The 19,027-nt window shown below is 32.1% G+C and overlaps 2 protein-coding genes across 2 annotated transcripts; one reads left to right on the top strand and one right to left on the bottom strand.

Annotated features, from left to right (window-relative positions):
• The first annotated feature begins 1,301 nt into the window (after nt 1-1,301).
• On the top strand, nt 1,302-7,546 carry LOC132747437 (lactose-binding lectin l-2-like). Its single transcript, XM_060736818.1, has 4 exons — nt 1,302-1,686; nt 2,392-2,435; nt 4,625-4,712; nt 6,743-7,546. The coding sequence occupies exons 1-4, from the start codon at nt 1,371-1,373 to the stop codon at nt 6,961-6,963; spliced, it is 669 nt and encodes a 222-aa protein (XP_060592801.1). The 5' UTR covers nt 1,302-1,370; the 3' UTR covers nt 6,964-7,546.
• A 3,227-nt stretch (nt 7,547-10,773) lies between these two features.
• LOC132747433 (ribonuclease 3-like) lies at nt 10,774-18,511 on the bottom strand. Its single transcript, XM_060736816.1, has 9 exons — nt 18,494-18,511; nt 17,607-17,776; nt 16,701-16,804; nt 15,976-16,081; nt 15,351-15,507; nt 14,748-14,830; nt 14,039-14,145; nt 11,845-11,990; nt 10,774-11,158 (listed from the first exon to the last, which is right to left on the bottom strand). Exons 1-9 carry the CDS (start codon nt 18,495-18,497, stop codon nt 11,034-11,036), a joined length of 1,002 nt encoding a protein of 333 aa, XP_060592799.1. The 5' UTR covers nt 18,498-18,511; the 3' UTR covers nt 10,774-11,033.
• Between the last annotated feature and the right edge of the window lie 516 nt (nt 18,512-19,027).

Below are 19,027 nucleotides of genomic sequence, written 5' to 3'. Positions count from 1 at the left end.
TATTTAAGTTTTCTATAATGAAACTGAAACGCATAGAGTTTATAGATATGTTGCTTTTAACTTTCCAAGTAATATGAATCATCCCTCTGGGGTCAAAATTGGTCCCTGCCCAAGGGTCATTTAGATTTGTAATAGTGGCAGTTTTAAATAAGTATCGTTCGGACATATATAGATCACAATTTGGCCGTTATAAGGAACATATATTTGTATTCTGTGGGTTTGTTGTTGGGATACAAATAACAACCAAGCAAATTTAAATAAACAATAATCTTTTAATCAAGTCCCAATTATGAATATAATATGTCTATGAATGAAAAGTTTATTAAATAATTTTTCAGTAAAGATTCTTATTTAAGATTTGTACAGCTTTATGAAGTTATAAATTGACAGTAAGCAGTCGATTTGAATTAACACTTGGAAGTGTTTACTTTAAGACTGAAGTCTTTATTTAAAGTCAAGGCTTGAGCCTTGTTATACTGACCTAGATGGTGCAGTACTGAACTAACAATGACAAATTTCGGCTATTTGTTTGTTTGCAGACAATAAATAACAATTGATTAGATAAAAATGAAAATAATCTAAAAATCGATCCGTTTATTATAATTGATTAAGAGCCAATCAAATTACTTCTTTTATAATGTACTTGGCAAGACAATCAAAATGGATGCCTCCATGAAAAAAAGCATTGTGGAAAGTAAACTATTCATAGAAAAGTAAGTTAATCAAAAGTCGTTCTGTTGTATAAGGAAAATCATTTAAATCTTCTTTTTTTGTGAAACTACAATGCTAAAAGATTAAATATTTGGCATGTAGTATTGCTTCGTAGACCCAAAAGTTATATAATTGTAAAGTAAAAATGTCTCAAAAATCTTCTTTGAAATGACAAGGCCAAGATCTTAGATATTTTGCTTGTAGCATCACTTATTTGTGGTCTTCTTCAACCATTATATAAATCATGCCACTTGGGTCAAAATTAGCCCTGTCCAGGGTTACTTAGTTTATGTAGACTTGTATAGGAAAATGCTTTTAAGTCTACTTTTGTGAAAACACATTTCCATGACCTTAGAAATTTGCATCTGGCATTGCAAAGTGGACATCTACAAATAGTGTAAAAGCCATGCCCCTTTGATAAAAAATTGCAACGCATTGGAGATCACTTATTTTACAATTACATTTTGTATGCAGCCTGGAGAAAAAAAATGACAAACCAAATGTGACGTCATTACTGGCTTTAAACTTTCTAGCATTATGTTTCTCAGGTGAAAGATTCAGGCCATCATAACCCTCTTGTCATTTTTTTATCAACTGGAAGACTGCACACGTTTACATTGCTTTGCTGGTATTTGCTTGATAGTTTGTGCAAAGGCAACATGAAGAAATATTGCTTTAATATCTGTTTATTTGTTTTAGAAGGCTTTGTTTTACTTATAGCCAGTGGTAACATAAAGTTTACAAAGTTTACAAAAAATGCCGATTTGGAAGGGTTTACATGTCCTAGAATGGATAAGGATTTTGAAGACGATAAGTTGAATATAATGCAGTGCCTGACAACGTGTGCTGATAGCTCGTCGTGTTTTGGCGTGTTCCACCACGAAGCTAATATGGACTGTGTAGGGTGCAATGACAAATTTCTTACCAATTCATCCGCCCCATCTCTGGATGGAATGAAGTTCTTTAAACGACGAAGTAAGTAATTATTAGATTTAAGTTACTTAGTGTAAGGAAGAATAAATTTGATATTTCTGGAACTTGTAGTTGACATGTATTTCAACAATTGGTTCCAGTTATCTCCTACTTAATATTGTTCAACCATCATAAGGGTGTCCACTTATTTATTTATTTATTTATATATTTATTTATTTATTTATTTAATGTGCCATTTTGCAGCTATCTATGACAGGCAGATTTAAAATCTATATCTGCCATACCAGACTGCTAAACATCAGTACGTGTTTTAAAGATATCATTCTAATTATTCCTGCAAGAAACGGTTGAAAACTTTTCTTCAATTAACCATGCGTAAACTGTAGTTCCGTTGTGCGCATTTTCGTTTATACATATTTTCTTCAATCAACCATGCGTTTATTGTTATTTCCGTTGTGCGCATTTCCATTTAAACATATATGCGCTTTTTCGTTAAAACAAATTTTATTTCAAACAAATTCGCAGCACATATACACATGATTACTTACATTTTTTTTATTTTATAGTTTTAATCTGCTAAATGTCTATGTGTCCCTAGAATACACCTTAAAAAAAGAAATGGAAAAAGAACGAAAAAATAAAAATTCTTATTCGCTATTTACATGTCAATATAATGAAGGTGTCTTTTGGTATTCAGTATGTTTTTACCCACGTATGTTTCATATGTACGTGTATGTTTCATTTCAGCGTACATGCTTGTTACTGACAAGAAATCATGGAACGATGCAAGAGTAAGCATAACTTCTCTCAATTTGCATTCTTAAACGATCTCTTAGTTATGCTTGTTTGTGGAACTATTTCAACCATGACTACAGAATATGGATTTTTCAGTTTCGACCTGTTTTACAGAAATGTAGCTAGCTACCATTGTCTATATATTTTGCATATTTATTTTGATGCATGATTTTCATTTCCAATATGACAATTGTTTTGAAAGTTTACATTGCGGAAGCTACTTTTCAGATAAACACGAACCTGTTACTCAATTTATCATAATATCTGAAATTTTCCTGTATGTTTAATATTCTGGTAAAAATATAGAAGTCTATGAACTCGAATAATAAAATTCATTTTGGCTTGTTACGCTCCTAGCAAACTGTTATTCAACATGTTCTTGGTTATGACTGTTTTTGTTTTTATTTCAAACTTAAACTCTTTACTGTAGCTTGACCTTAGATGCGCCTTTGTGTATTATTTCAAGTAAAATGTTGAACCTGCAGAGAACCATCGACATTTTGAAGCTAGCTTGATAGGTTTTCCACACGAAAGAATCAAAAGTCCCTGGTGGTTTTTGAATTCACAGCAGTTCAGGGCAATTGATTTGAAGACAGCGCGGCCTCGGTCGGACACGCCTGTCTGAGTTGTTGTTTATTTACAAAATTTGTTAACAATTGTCTATTGTCAGCTTTACAAATAAAAGTTGTTTTTTTTTATTAACTTCTGGTATGAATTTATAAGATAACAAATATTTAAAGTTCTTGTTGAAATGAAATATTTCCTTATTCTCTAGGATCACTTTTTTACTTTGGGTTTTTAAATTTTTAAAAAGTATTTTTTAGTGGTGCGAATAGCGGAGAAAATTTCAATGTATACAGGGAATAATCCATTTTGAAGTAAAAAAAAAAGGTTTATGTGTACGGCAATTCATTATCATAGAAAAATCACACTTTAGTATGAAAGCTCAAATTCAAGGTAAGCTAAAATGACATGTTTTATGTCTTGAACACATAATGCGATATTCTGGCCGAAAGTATGTGGAGGGATAACTTCTACAATATTTTTTAAACATCATGTTGTCAAGTTATTAAGTGCGTAAAACTCGATTTTAAAAATTTATTTTGAAGAATAATGGTACTCTATTGCATATATCTAATTAATTTTCAGAGGTAGACATGCAAGTTGCGCATACCTCTCTTTCGATAGCAAGATACTTTTTTTGCAAAATTTGTTATTCATTCTTTTTTTAAAACAAATGTCAAACGTCCAGGAGAGGTTTTCCTGTAATATTGAAATTTTGGCTGATAAAAGTATTTCCGAAATCACGAGAACAAGTTAACAAGCATGCTAAGGGAACACTAAAACAAGTTTTCATATGAGTGTGCAATCATGTGTTTAAATGTATTTTGATACACTTTTTATCGGAATTTGTAGATGCTTATGACAGGTGCTTGAAAAACGAAGCCTTACTATATTTTTATTACATTTTCAATTTCAGTGGAACCAATGAGTGACCTTTGTTGTATACAATGTCACTTAATAACGAAAAGAATAACGATTCGAAAGTTCGCGACGTTAATTGGCAAACTCATGGCGGATTTTAATAAGTTTTGTCTTTGTTGTTGTTGTTTTTTCTGATCGCTTGTAATAATTAAAATTGTCTCGTGTTCATGACCTTGCAACTTGGGTTAAAGAACTTATTTTTTTTATTTTGTGGCATATAATTGTTTCTATGTATTTCATAAAACCATTGTGTTCTTTAAATTTCTTTTTTATTTTGTGGCATATAACTGTTTCTATGTATTTCATAAAACCATTGTGTTTTATTTCTTTTTTTATTTTGTGGCATATAACTGTTTCTATGTATTTCATAAAACCATTGTGTTCTATTTCTTTTTTATTTTGTGGCATATAACTGTTTCTATGTATTTCATAAAACCATTGTGTTCTATTTCAAAATCCTTATCTTTTTACTTCTGGGAACTACGATTGCTTGTTTCAACTCAATATTACCAATAATGAATGTCACAAACTTTTTCCTTACTTTCATTTAGTGACCTTAAATGATTTTTGTGCATTACTTCCTTCTAACATAAAATAAATTCAGTATTGTGGTAAATGTGCAAAATATTCATGTAGCATTGGTGACAATAATTAATCAAAATTTAATGCTGGTAATGACTTGTATGGTATTATTTTCTAGTTACACTGTCAGACTTTAGGTGGACATTTAGCAGACATAAAATCAGAAGAGGAAGAAATATATATAGAGGATCAAGCGTTCGACAGTGGTAAGTTCTTTTAACATTATGTATTTTTCTAATTATTCATGTAATTGATCAATTAAAGTTTTTATATATTTGCTCCACAATTTAAAGTACAGTACCTGAACCAATGGTCAGAGTCACAGGCCGTGAATCATTTGCTCATTTCCAACACAAGATCAAATTCCACTTTGGGCATTGAATCTTTTTTAGTAAAGAAACTTTCAGCTACCCTACAGACTGTCTATGGATTCACCAAAAGAGCGTGCCTGCAACTTCACTGTAAGCGAGGTAAACCTGATTAAAAAAGGGTCCTTAAAAAAAACGCTGCACATGTATAAAATAACTAGATCTGAACTTGATATAATCACACAAAAAACACACATAACTATAGCAAATTAAATATTGCGTTTATGTCACACAAAAGTTAAGCATTCAATCTTTATATATGTATCACTTTCTGTCCTGTTCTAAAGTATCACATTCACATTTATTTTAACATATCGTGTTTATTCCAATTCTAATGTATCATGACTAGTTCTTTTCTATTGTTTCCCATTTATATGTACTCCAAGGCATTTTGTTCCTATTCTAATGCATGCATGTATCAAGACCTTTTCTCATTCACATCTATTTTAATATATTGTGACCAGACCTTTTCTCATTCATATCTTTTTTAATGTATCGTGTACATGTACATGCAGACCCTTTCTCATTGACATCTTTTTTAATATATCGTGTCCAGACATTTTCTCATTCGCATCTATTTTAATATATTGAGTCCAGACCTTTCCTCATTCACATCTATTTAATATATCGAGTCCAGACCTTTTCTCATTCGTATCTTTTAATGTATCGTGTCCAAACTTTTTCTCATATTCGCATCTATTTTAATGTATCGTGTCCAAACCTTTTCTCATTCACATTTATTTTAATATATCGTGTCCAGACCTTTTCTCATTCACATCTATTTTAATGTATCGTGTCCAGACCTTTTCTCATTCACATCTATTTTAATGTATCGTGTCCAGACCTTTTCTCATTCACATTTATTTTAATATATCATGTCCAGACCTTTTCTCGTTCGTTCACGTCTATTTTAAATGTATCGTATCCAAACCTTTCCTCATTCACATCTATTTTAATGTATTGTGTCCAGACATTTCCTCATTCACATTTATTTTAATGTATCGTGTCCAGACCTTTTCTCATTCACATTTATTTTAATATATCATGTCCAGACCTTTTCTCGTTCACGTCTATTTTAAATGTATCGTGTCCAGACCTTTTCTCATTCACATCTATTTTAATGTATCATGTCCAGACCTTTTCTCGTTCACGTCTATTTGAAATGTATCGTGTCCAGACCTTTTCTCATTCACATTTATTTTAATATAAAATGTCCAGACCTTTTCTCGTTCACGTCTATTTTAAATGTATCGTGTCCAGACCTTTTCTCATTCACATCTATTTTCATGTATTGTGTCCAAACTTTTTATCTTTCAATTCTATTTTACTGTATCATGTCCAGACCTTTTCTCATTCAAATATATTTTAATGTATCGTGATTCTTATGCATCGCATTCAGTCCTGTTATAATCATCGCGAAACATCAAAGCATACGACCATTCGCTTAATGGAATTCTTAATACATCAGTTATCTGGGGTTGATATTAACTAACTCAAGCAATCTTTCCGAACACGTTTTCACAGTTTTTCATTAAACATATGATAATCAATTTATAATTAGTTGTTGGTCGGTAATTTATGGAGGTCTTTAACGTTACTCTTAGGCCAATTAATTACCTGAATGAACAACTCTTCTGTTGTATTTGTCAATTAGAACAGATATAGGAATTTAGCATTTTGAATAGAAGTCAATTTACATTTTTTTTTTATTGATTTATTTATTTAAATTTTTTTTTTTGGGGGGGGGGGGGAGGGGAGTTTGAAAGGTTTGTAAGGATTCATTTGTTTCAGAGGCATTATACCTTACTTAAATGCTTGTAATTATTTTTGATATAGATCTTAAAAAATGTTCAGTCATATTATTTCAGACTATACTAGTGACACTTGGATAGGAGCATCACGCAACACAAGTGGAGGAACATTTTACTGGGAAGACGGTACACCCATCTCTGACCATTTCGTGAAATGGGGACCAAGTCAACCGGACATACCGGGCGAGAAGTGTGTAGGGGTGCGTCAGGAGGTCACATGGGTCTGGCATGATTTTTATTGTTATCGTGTTTTCCGGAGCTTGTGTGAATTTGACTAGTTTGAAGAAAGTCAAGTTCACAAATGTGCGTTAACTCAAAAAAGTGTTTTTTACAGATTGATGCAGCCACACTAAGTTTGTTTTGATCTTGTATATATTCTAGTACCTGTTAGTTTGTGACATTCACTGTACATACTTTTTATAGTGACACGATCGAACAGGAAGGAAAAAATGTATTTTATATTGTGATTCATGTAAAACCATAACATTTCGGTTGAAATAATTATAGCGCAAATATTCCATCAAGCGTATAATATAATTTTTATTGTCAGAGCACATGTACATTGATTATAATGTAATTAGTTATACTTCATATGATCTGGGTGGATCCAGTGTCTTGTAAAGTCCGGGTTATGTAAAATATACTCAGATCAAATACAAGTTCCGGATTAAGACACGCTTTTAATTTTCTCTACTTTTGTCTCCTCAATAATAAGATGAACGATATCTGGAAAGGAATTGATAAAAGTATTGTTTTACTTTCTTTCAAGTCCAGTCTAAATTTCTTTGTCACGAAATGTTTGTAAATGTTGTGTATGTACAATTTATTGATTAAATTAAATCAAACTAAACTGGCGTTATAATTCTGTTGAACTATATGTTTTAACATTGGTCCTTCCTTACAATAGAAATAGTTATTTTGAAATAAACGGAGTGAGCGAATGACCACAAGTTATTGGTGTAGACGTACATCAAATGGAATATAAATATCAAACAAATATTTCCAGTCCAACCATGTAAAAAAAATTCAGACAAAAGAACATATAAGATAGGGTTTGAAATTTTAGTAGATCTATGAAAACAATTCTACAAATAAAACAAAGCTTTCGGTTTCTGCAATTTCCATGAAAAGTTCAGTCTTTAACAAATGCAAAAGCGTTAAATGAAAGTTTTTCTTTGAACATTACTTCTGGTTCATTTCCGTGTGCACATTTTATTATGCACCTTTTACATGTCCGATAAAAAAACATGCACTTGATTTTTTTTAAAATCATTGCTTAAGTTAGGTTTGTCATCAAAACATCTATCCTAATCCGTATTTTTCTTGCAGGCACGAGCCTCAAGGGTTGTACAATAGATAGTCAAACTAATTAGACTGGTCAAACAGACATCGAGATAATTTTGTATGGGCGTTCACGCTTAATTAAGCTTATGATTGGGCCAAAGATTTTGTAAATGATTTTTATGATACTAAAAGTACTTTCGTAATAAGATGACTTTGTCCCAAGCCCCACATTTTATTTTCCATCGTGAAAATAGACGCTTCATGCATTATACATGTGCATGCATTTAAAATTCAGTTCCACTTTTAATGTTATTTTGTTGTCAATTCATCTAATACGCACAACTTGTTCTGAATTGGAGAAATGTAAACATTTTATTTGCTTGTGTCAACGCGTCTAGAATTTCAGAATACATTATAATCAAATAATCAGAAACCATATTCTTTTTAAGCTCTGGTTTCGAGCTTCATTACAATTTCTACTATTGTCTATAATTTACAGATAAAAAAAGGTCTACTGAATTATTGATGGTCCATAAATTTACAGACTTTGTAAGCCTAGACATGATCAATTGATCCTCGACATTTATTCATTAATAATTGAAACAAATTCATTTTGCTTTCTCTGCCTCAAATGTCCCTGTCACACAACATATTGAAATAATACAAAATATATCACTTGCTGAGCTGTTTCTCCATACTGATTCTTCAGAAGGAATAAATAAATCAAATAAATATCATAAAGTATTCCTAAAACAGAGACGAAACAGAAGCAAGTAGATGTCAATCATGTTGCACTTTCATTAAAGTCCATATTGTACAAATGACTCAGACTTTACAATTACAGCCTTTCGCTTTGCTTAAATTGTCCACATAGGTGTTCACTATCAAAAACAACAGCCATGTTTTACCGTTAACCTGCAGTAAATGCAAGAATTGAGCCACGTCACGACGAAACCAACATAGTGCATTTGCATCTGCGCAGTCTGATCAGGATTCATGCTGTTCGCTTACCAACCCTTTTACAAGGTGAGAAACTGATAGCGAACAGCATGGATCCTGATCAGACTGCGCAGGCTGGTCTGGATCCATGCTGGTCGCAAACACACTATGTTGGTTTTATCGCGATGCGGCTCATATGTCCACGCCCGTTTGCATTTGAAACAGTTTATTAGTAAATTAGGTGATTTGAGTATTAAACTAAGAAGTATCGATGTTCTACATGTAACTGATATACCCTGCTGATACCCAAGCCCCACCAACCCATGCATTATGAAGGGTATTACGGAGTTTCATGTTGATACATGTCGGTTTTGTGTTATCTATGTATGGTCAAAGTTTGGAGCCCAATTGTTTTTCGCTTAGAATGTTTCTGTAACATGCCAAGTTTAAAGAAATTCTATTGAATAGTTAATTTTGCTTACATGTCTATATGAAAACTCCGGAAAAAGTCCTTAAAGGCATTTTCACAAGGGTTGTTTTGTCAATGAATAAAGACAATACATTTATCTACAAGAATTTACAGCCAAAGTCAGCAAAATTAAAGGATTTGAAGGTCAATGTCATTTAAGGGTCTAGGTCAAATTTCTTTATGTTCATTATACCAGTCACACTTTATCAAAATTTGTTGAGGTTTTTGAGAAGCACACATAAAGTGTGTGTCTATGACACCCATAAACCAGTTATCTACCGCCCAGTCCATCACCTTACAACTTTGTTGTGCAAGAGGTATAGCAAAACAAAACAAACAAACTTTTCATATAAATAGTACATTTTATGGTCATTGTCAATCATATGGAAAAGCAGTCATTTCAATTTTAATACAAAATAACTTAAACACAATACAACAGGATTTAATCCTATACATAACTACAATATATATATACATTGCACATTATCACAAGCTGCATGTGTAACTCAACAACAAAAATAGCACATTAATTTCTGGCACAAAGAGTGAGCATGATTGTAAATGATGCATGCAAATATGTATAACGATAGTGTATCCTGATCTATATAGCGCATTATTAAATTTCATAAAAACAAAAACATCCTTGTATTTAAGAGCAGGAAATGACAAAAGAACAGTAAATTTTCCCAATAAATAATGTACAATAAGTAATACTGGCTATTTCACATCAGTGAAAAACCTTCATTTCATTGAATTAGACAAGCAAAACTTCAGTATTAACTAACAAATTAATTTTATGAATACAGTACTATAAACTGTGGTTTATTGATTTGTAATTCTAATAATCAGTGCTTTAAATATCTGTTATTCTAATAATCAATGCTTTACAGATTTATAATTATAATTATCAATGCTTTATAGATTTATAATTATAATTATCAATGCTTTACAGATTTATAATTATAATTATCAATGCTTTACAGATTTATAATTATAATTATCAATGCCTTACAGATCTGTTATTCTAATTATCAATGCTTTATAGATTTGTAATGCTAATAATCAATGCTTTATTATAAAAGATTTGTAATTCCAATTATCAATGCTTTTTAGATATGTAAATCTAACAACAATGCTTATAAATTTCCAATTCTAATAATTAATGCTACTAGATCAATTATTCTAATTATCTTTATTTTAGAAAATCATAATTCCGATCATGAATGCTTTCATAGACTTATATCATCATCAATTATCATTCTGTATTCTATAGATTTGAGCTGTGTCACAACAAAACCAACATAGTGTGTTTGCGACCAGCATGGATCCAGACCAGCCTGCACATCTGCGCAGTCTGATCAGGATCCATGCTGTTCACTTACCAACTCTTTTACAAGTAGAGAAACTGATAGCGAACAGCATGGATCCTGATCAGACTGCGCGGATACGCAGGCTGGTCTGGATCCATGCTGGTCGCAAACCCATTATGTTGGTTTTGTCGTGACGCGGCTCATTTATATTTTACTATCCCCAAGATCAATATCTCCACAATCATTCAGTCTAACACTTATCACAAAGCATGGTGTTTCCAATATGTTCAGCTCTAGTTCCGACAGAAAACTCTGTTGGTTTTTATACAAATGTCAACAAAAAGAGTCAATTTTTTGCTGTGTCTACATCAGATGATTGGAGTTGTTTCTCATGCTGGAATTCTTTTCTAAATGCTGCAATCACAGCCTTATTTTTGGCTCTTGAAGGGTATACACTTCTGTGGAATAATCCTGAAAAAAAAACACCAAAAAACCAATAAAAAACAAAAACAAAAAATATATATATATCAAAGATAACCTGGTTATTTGAAAATACCAATAAATCAATGGAGCCACAAAAAATGTAAAGACAAAAAAAAAATATCTTTAGCACTGTGATGCTGTAAAATAAGCCATTTTTGGCACAGCTAAAATTTTGCCATTTCAGACTAATTTTGACTAATTAGCATACCTGGTAGTTAAATATCTGTGATGGCTTTGAGAAAATAAGGAAAAAAAGTCCAAAAAAAAAAAAAAAAAAAAAAAAAAATGACTTTCAGTGTTATTTGCATTTTATTATTGATGGTGAACAAGTAATTATTAAAAGTGAAAAAAAAAAGAAAACTTTTTAGTAATTTACAGTATCAAAATTCTAAAGCAAAAAGGAGCATAACTGAGCAAAAATGAATTACATGTTTAACAATCAAATTTTGATAGTGTATAAGTTTAATGTGATTATATATCGTAAACAGTTTTTGAACAAAACATTAAACAGGGGCAAAAAAAGCTAAGGAGGGAAAGTGGCAATAACTTTAAAAATAACACGAAAGGATTTTCTGCCCCTGGGATATGGTGATTTTGTTAATGAAAAAGTGTATAAAGTTTAGAATGAATAGCTTTGATAGTTTCCATAAAAAACAATGATTTGTATTAAGTACCTTGGTATTCTTTTAGAGCAGTTTCTGCTGCCACCATCTCGGCCTGCTGTTTACTTCCCGCCACACCCACTGCGAGCCTCTTTTCTCGGAAATACACTGCTACCATATACTTCCGTAGATTTGTTGGTCCATACTTCCTGATAACCCTTTTATATAAAGAAAAAATGAGCCGCGTCACATAAAACCAACATAGTGGGTTTGCAACCAGCATGGATCGAGACCAGCCTGCGCATCTGCGCAGTCTGATCAGTATACATGCTGTTCGCTATCAGTTTCTCTACTTGTTATAGAGTTTGTAAGCGTACAGCATGGATCCTGATCAGACTGCGCTATAGCGCAGGCTGTTCTGGATCCATGCTGGTCGCAAACCCATTATGTTGGTTTTGTCGTGACGCGGCTCAAATGTAAGTCGATGTTTGTCAATGTAAAGTTTGCCTATATAATAATTCTCATCAAAATTTTAATTGATTTTATAATTCAAAGTATATCAAATGATTTTTACAAATTCAACTGGTAAAAGATTAATATAAATCATTAACATCCATCACTCTGTTTCCTCTTTTAACAAATATACAATGCATTTGATGAATTATTGCAGGATGTGTGCACATCATAACAAGAGCACCGCTAGGCGAAGCATTATATGCCCGAATGTTTTTTTTTTAAGTAAGGATGAAGCATTTGTAAGACATGGGAATTAGCTGTTCATCCTATAAAATTTTACAGCTGTAGGTTGATTAATACTTAAGTTATTAATAATGACTTTGACCTTGTGACCCCAAAATCAATAGGGGTCTTCTACCTTATATGGACAATTATCCTAAGAAGTTTGAATATTGTGGGCCAATTGGAACTTTAATTTATTCTAGAAACTGTTTTCAGTATTAAGGTAAAAGTTACTTTGACCTTGTGACCCCAAAATCAGTAGCGGTCTTCTACCCAATATGGACAATCATCCTATGAAGTTTGAACATAGTGGACCAAATGGAACTTTTGTTATGCTTCAGAAACTATTTTGGTTTTAAGGTAATTGTGCCCTTGACCTTTGACCTAGTGAACCCAAAAATCAATAGGGGTCTTTTGCCCAATATGGACAATCATCCTATAAAGTTTGAATATTGAAGGCCAAATGGAACTATGCTCCGAAAACTGTTTTCAGTTTTAAGGATATAGTGACCTTGACCCTTGACCCCCAAAATCAATAGGTGTCTTTACCTAATATGGACAATCATCCTATGAAGTTTGAACATTGTGGGTCAAATGGAACTTAAGTTATGCTCCGGAAACTGTTTTCAGTTTTAAGGTCATAGTGACCTTGACCTTTAACCTTTTGACCCCAAAATCAATAGAGGTCTTCCACCCAATATGGGCAATCATCCTATGAAGTTTGAACATTGTGGGTCAAATGGAACTTAAGTTATGCTCCGGAAACCAAATTGCTAACAGACGGACAGACGGACAGACAGACGGACGCCAGGGGGTATAACATAATATGCCCTTTCGGGAAAATATAACAATGAAGTGCTTTTTGGGGGGTTGAATTTTATGTTGCACAAATACAGTATAGATCATATGGCCACTATACAGCTTTACTGGTGAAGGAAGACCTCAGGTGCCCTTACATGCATTATTTCGGGTACGACTAAACACCTGAGTAGAACCATCAATGTTCAGCAAGAATGAAATGTTAACACATCATATGATGTCCGATGTGACATCTTGAAATTTATGTCTATAAATTCAATGTAGTACAGAATGTTTTTATTAATTCTCTTCCTATTAGCAAATGAAATCTTATATTCAATTCCATTTTCAATTAGCTTGTGAATGAAGAACAATGAATTCATAATTCCTTTTTATCCACATGATTAAATAAATGTAACTGTATACAACACAGTTTACTTTAAACCAGAAATGTGTTAATAGGACAGGGGGCATGAAAAACTTAATATCATGCCTATTAAAACCAAAGACATTTCCAATTTTAGCAGCAAAAATTTTATCACCACCTTTTCTAGTAATTGCAAGGTCATTTCCTTATCAACAGTATCACAAACAGAACCATTTTCCCAGTGGATGGGAAAATTGGATAGTCAACTTATTTGCATGAAACTGTGAACACTGGAAAAGTCTATTAACAACCAACTAAATAAAATGTGAACAAAGCTGAAGTATGATCAAGGTAAAATTGTACTTGTAAATAGGTATATCTGGGCTGTCATCGTTCATATCTCGTAATGTAAGACAACATTGCTGTAGCTGCGACTTAGGATCATTCCATTCCTGGTCTGCTATAAAGTCCTAAAAAAGTGATAAAATATATTTATAATTAATGTATAGATTAAATGTTCTCTCAAAAATAAGAAGTGTTTTAAATTGTGAAAGAAACACAATTTTACTATATGTATATTCCATTATCACAAATTTGGTACATTTTTACTTAAAATATATCATCTACATAAAAATGACATTTTATTTATGATGACATCAGCTTTTATCCACATCAATAATCTAATTTCAGTGCTTTTTAGTGCCAAAATTCATCCCTAATCTACAACCCAAAAAGTATATATTTTCCCTAGAACTGAAAGTGATTATCCTTTGCCACTAGAAAAGAGCCAGTCCAGTCTGTAAAACTGTCTATACTCTAAACTAGGCTCTACACTGTTGGTAGCACAGTTTATGTATTTTGATACTGAAATCTTTTAATCTTTTCATGACAAGTCCAGCTGGTTCAGGGTTTCATAAAGAGTAAAATGATAAACAGAACAAATTATAAATCACCAAGCTTTTTTCATGTGTGGAAAAATACAAATTAATCATGTTCATATACAATACAATACTAACTATAATATAATCTTTTACCTACTATATCAAGAAAGACTAAATTCATTAAATATTACCTCTAATCTAGGAAAGAAACATATATCTGTCAGTATCTGGCATGGTTCCAGGCCACCATCTACATACAGGGCACCATACAATGCTGAAAATACATAGAGTATATCAACTGTAGTGAAAACAATACCCCAGTATACATAATACAACTTTTTCTTATTCATACTACAAATATACTTAAATATATTTTAGTAACCAGTTAAAACATTAACTTGTTTTCATTACTACTTGAATGAAACTAAGTAGTTCCAACTACTTGTTAATTAAATGAGCTATGATCTACATAAATGTGGGTTCACACTCTGTCAGGGACTTTGGATTCTTTCATGTGAGGAAGCCATCTTACTAGCTCACAGAAGAAATTTGGTGGTTCTATTCAGATGCCTGGCCCTGTCTGAAGTTATGTACATAGGGGCACCTGAGGCTTACACTAGCGCAGCTGGAATTGTGTCATGTGGCATTTAGGTGTTAGTATGACAAAATCCATCCTAAACACCAACAAACATTGTATTATTAAAGAGTGCTGCTCTTTTATAGTTTATCCAATCAAAAAACAAATAAACATTGTGTTATGTTGTTCTATAGTTTAGTTTTAACTACAGTGTTACCTTCCAGCAGATCAGCTTTTTCTTTAGTTTTCAGATCTATATTGGTGAGAGGTTTCTCAGCTTTTGTCATATTCACTTTAATGACAAAGTCTGGCATACCCAGCTCCGTGGCAACAGTTGACTGAGTTTTGTTGTTTACCAAAGAACTTCTTAACAACTGAAAAAAATGTAATGTATTAATGAGAAATGTGCCCAAAGGACATTGATGCCCCTATATTTCATTGTTTTGTAAGTCTACAGATGGATGTAAATGCCCTTCCCAGGTAAAAGGCATAAAAAATATCAAGTTCAACTAGGGCCATAGTTCTGTCAAAATCCATGATAGAGTTATGGGTCTTGCTAAATGATCTCCTTTTATGCTTTTAATAAAGTTTGTGAAGTTTCAATCAATTCCCTTTAGTACTTTTGGAGATACCATCTTGCACTCAATAACTTAATCAAAGTGTGATGCCGAAGCCAAAACCCAAATGAGTACAATAGCTTTCTCTATCCTTCAAATAGTGGAGCTAAACATGATATAACACACTTAACTTAATTCAAATGGATTGTACTAAATGTAATACAGGGCAAAACCGTAACACAAAATCTTAGTCAGCAAGAAAAAGGTTAATGATAATAAACATACAGTAAGATGTCCCTCGTGATGATCTGGGAAATGTTTGAAGAGATAATCTGTACAGATCAGCTGCATTATTGTATCTCCCAGGAATTCTAGACGCTGATTATGTCCACTGAAATAAATTTAATACATGCACAGATACCATAGAAACTTGTTCATATAATAATAATGCTTTTATTAATTGTTAAGTCATTTTAAAGAACTTGCAACTTAAAACATATTCTCTAAAACCTATTCTCGAACAAAAAAGTACAACAAATGAACATTTCGCAACTTTTTTTCTTCTTCATAAACCCCTATCTGTAATAGTAAAAATAAGAAAGCTCTGCAAGATTCAACCAAATATGTGTATATCTAATGGTCAAATGAACAGGAGTTTAATAACCCAAAAATACTTTTTCATTTAGATCTTCTTGTTGTGCTTGCATAGAGGATCATCATCATTATCATAATAATCATTATCATTACAATTATAATGATTTTTATTATCATCATTATCATCATCATCATTAACTTTATAACCACCATCAACATGAGCATCAACTTTGTTACCATTACTATCATCACCATCATCATCAACTTTGTTACCACCATCATCATCATCATCATCAACTTTGTAACCATCATCAACATCAACTTTGTCATCATTATTATCATCATCACAATTATAATGTTAAAAACCTTATCTTAGTCATCATCATCACCACCAACACCACCACACATGTACTTACTATGTAAGATTGTTATATCCAACATTCCTCTGTGTGAAAGCTCTAGCTAATAAACGAATGTGTCTAAACTCATAACCAATGTCGTCTTCAAACTGTACCAGTTTCTATAAATACAACATAGTATGTTAAGAAAAACAAACTTATTTCTTGTTCCAAGAATTTCTTTGCATTAATAAGCTGGCATATTAGTTTTAATATCCAATTTCTATCAGAAGCAAAACTAAATATAGCTTTCATTGTAAGTACCTTTGCTCAAATGATCTGTACGATTCAGGTCATATTCTAAATACCCATAAACCCAACTATGTCTTTTCATTTCTTGATAAGATTATAAGAACATGATCTTCATTTAGTCAGCTGATCATCTTTATTCAATAATGGACTTTGTTGATATCTAAAATCAAACTTACAAGAACAAGCTGTTTGAACCTGTTTGGGGAAATCAAATGATGCCATGTTGTTCAAACTTTTTTCAGGAAATGATCTCTAAATGAAGGGACAGGTTGTTTTAACCCTTTTCAGAAATTATCTGAGAAGTAAAGGACAGGTTGATCAAAACCTTTTTGGGAAATAAATTCAGGAGAAAGGGGCAAGTTGTTCAAATCATGTGTGAGGGAAATGTGACCTCAGAAGTAAAGGACAGGTGGTTGTAAAAGATAGTGACATCTTTTTCAGACTTTTTTCAGGAAATGATCTCAAAAGAAAGGTACAAGTTGTGAAATGATATCTGAAGAAGTAAATTGTAAGTAAGGGACAAGTTGTTCGAACCCTTATGATGAAATCATCCCAGAAGGAATGGACAAGTTGTTCAAACCTTTAAACCTTTAGTTGTTCAAAGTTCAAAAGGTAAGAAACCTCTGTGTCCTGAAAACCCTAGAATCTCATCAGATATACTCTCATGTTTACCTGTAAAACATGACTTTGTTCTATCCAGTGTCTGTCCCCATCAGGCTCATCTGCTACTAAGGGATGTTTAGGACAATTTACCCAGGTATCTAGAAGATCTTCTTCTGGAAAACAAGTTCTAGAAAACACTCTGTCTGCTAATTCTATTCCACCATCAAGATATAATGCCCCTATAAAATATTAATTAATTAAAATGACTGTATATAGATTAATAAAATCATGGACCTGATTTTATATAATTCGTATAGTAACTTGTAATCTATTGGACAGTTTTTAGGTCATATAATTTGACATCTTCAAGATAAATAAATTAACATTAATTAATAAAGAAATACTTCTAAAATATTAAAAATATCTAGATTTGAAGCTTGAAAATAGCATGCTTACAATCTGTGGCCTTAAAGTGGCAGGATTTTAGCATAATTACAGAATTAAAGTTAATATTATACTCTTTTATACGCTTTGCAAATAGAGCTTCAAAAATGGAATTTTTACTAACACAAGCCCAAACTTGCATACTTGCAAGACTAATATTAATATGACAGATGCAGTTAAAATATTAAAACATGATGAAAAAACATTTTAGTTCCAGAATGTCATTCCTACCAATGGAAACCAAACCAATTGTCACATCAACACTGTAATGGTCATATGACAACTTTCCAGCTTTAGTCTGTGAAGAATACCGTGTGCTCAGGCACAAGCCAAGTAGAACCACTGATTCTCCATAAGCCAACTGAATAACTTCCTCACATGAAAGAATTCATAGTCCGAGGTGGAATTAAAACCAACAACAGTGAGATGCAAGTGGTTTGAAGTCAAGGACCTTAATTACATAAAAAAATACCCTAAGATATGAAATAACATTTGAATAATATGTAACATACCCATCAGAGCTTCAAAACAATTGGGCCCTTTTGCAGGGTTTGAGATTACTACCCATGACAAAAGGTTTCAGGGCCAGGGGGCTTTATAACAGGAAAACTCTTGAAAGTTTAAAAGTTTCTGAAAAACAAAAACAGAAAAATTAATTTTTAAAACCCATTAAATACTTGTGCTCCAAAACTTCAAAAATAAAGTTTTAGAATATTTTATCATATTTAATCATCATAATCACTGACAAATACATAAACAACAACATTTCTGAGAATTAAAATATTGTAAGACTAATATGAATATGAGAGATGCAATTAAAATATCAAACATAATGTGAATGTTTAATGTAAATGACTTACATCAGCAAGAATGGCTAAGTGAGCATTTAATTGACTAGAGATCCACGGTACAAGGGTCAGGTCACCTTTCTGATGCCTGGCGGAAAACATGTTTGTATAGATGTTGTACTGAAATACAAATATATCAAAAAAAGTCATTAAAATATCAAAGATTTAAGAAATATACTTTATACACCAAATTTAAAA

This window comes from Ruditapes philippinarum, unplaced genomic scaffold (genome assembly GCF_026571515.1).
Source record: "Ruditapes philippinarum isolate M1 unplaced genomic scaffold, ASM2657151v2 ctg368_1_1_1_1, whole genome shotgun sequence".
NCBI lineage: Eukaryota > Metazoa > Mollusca > Bivalvia > Venerida > Veneridae > Ruditapes > Ruditapes philippinarum.
Note: the sequence above shows the minus strand (reverse complement) of the source record. Positions and strands in the feature narration are given on the sequence as shown.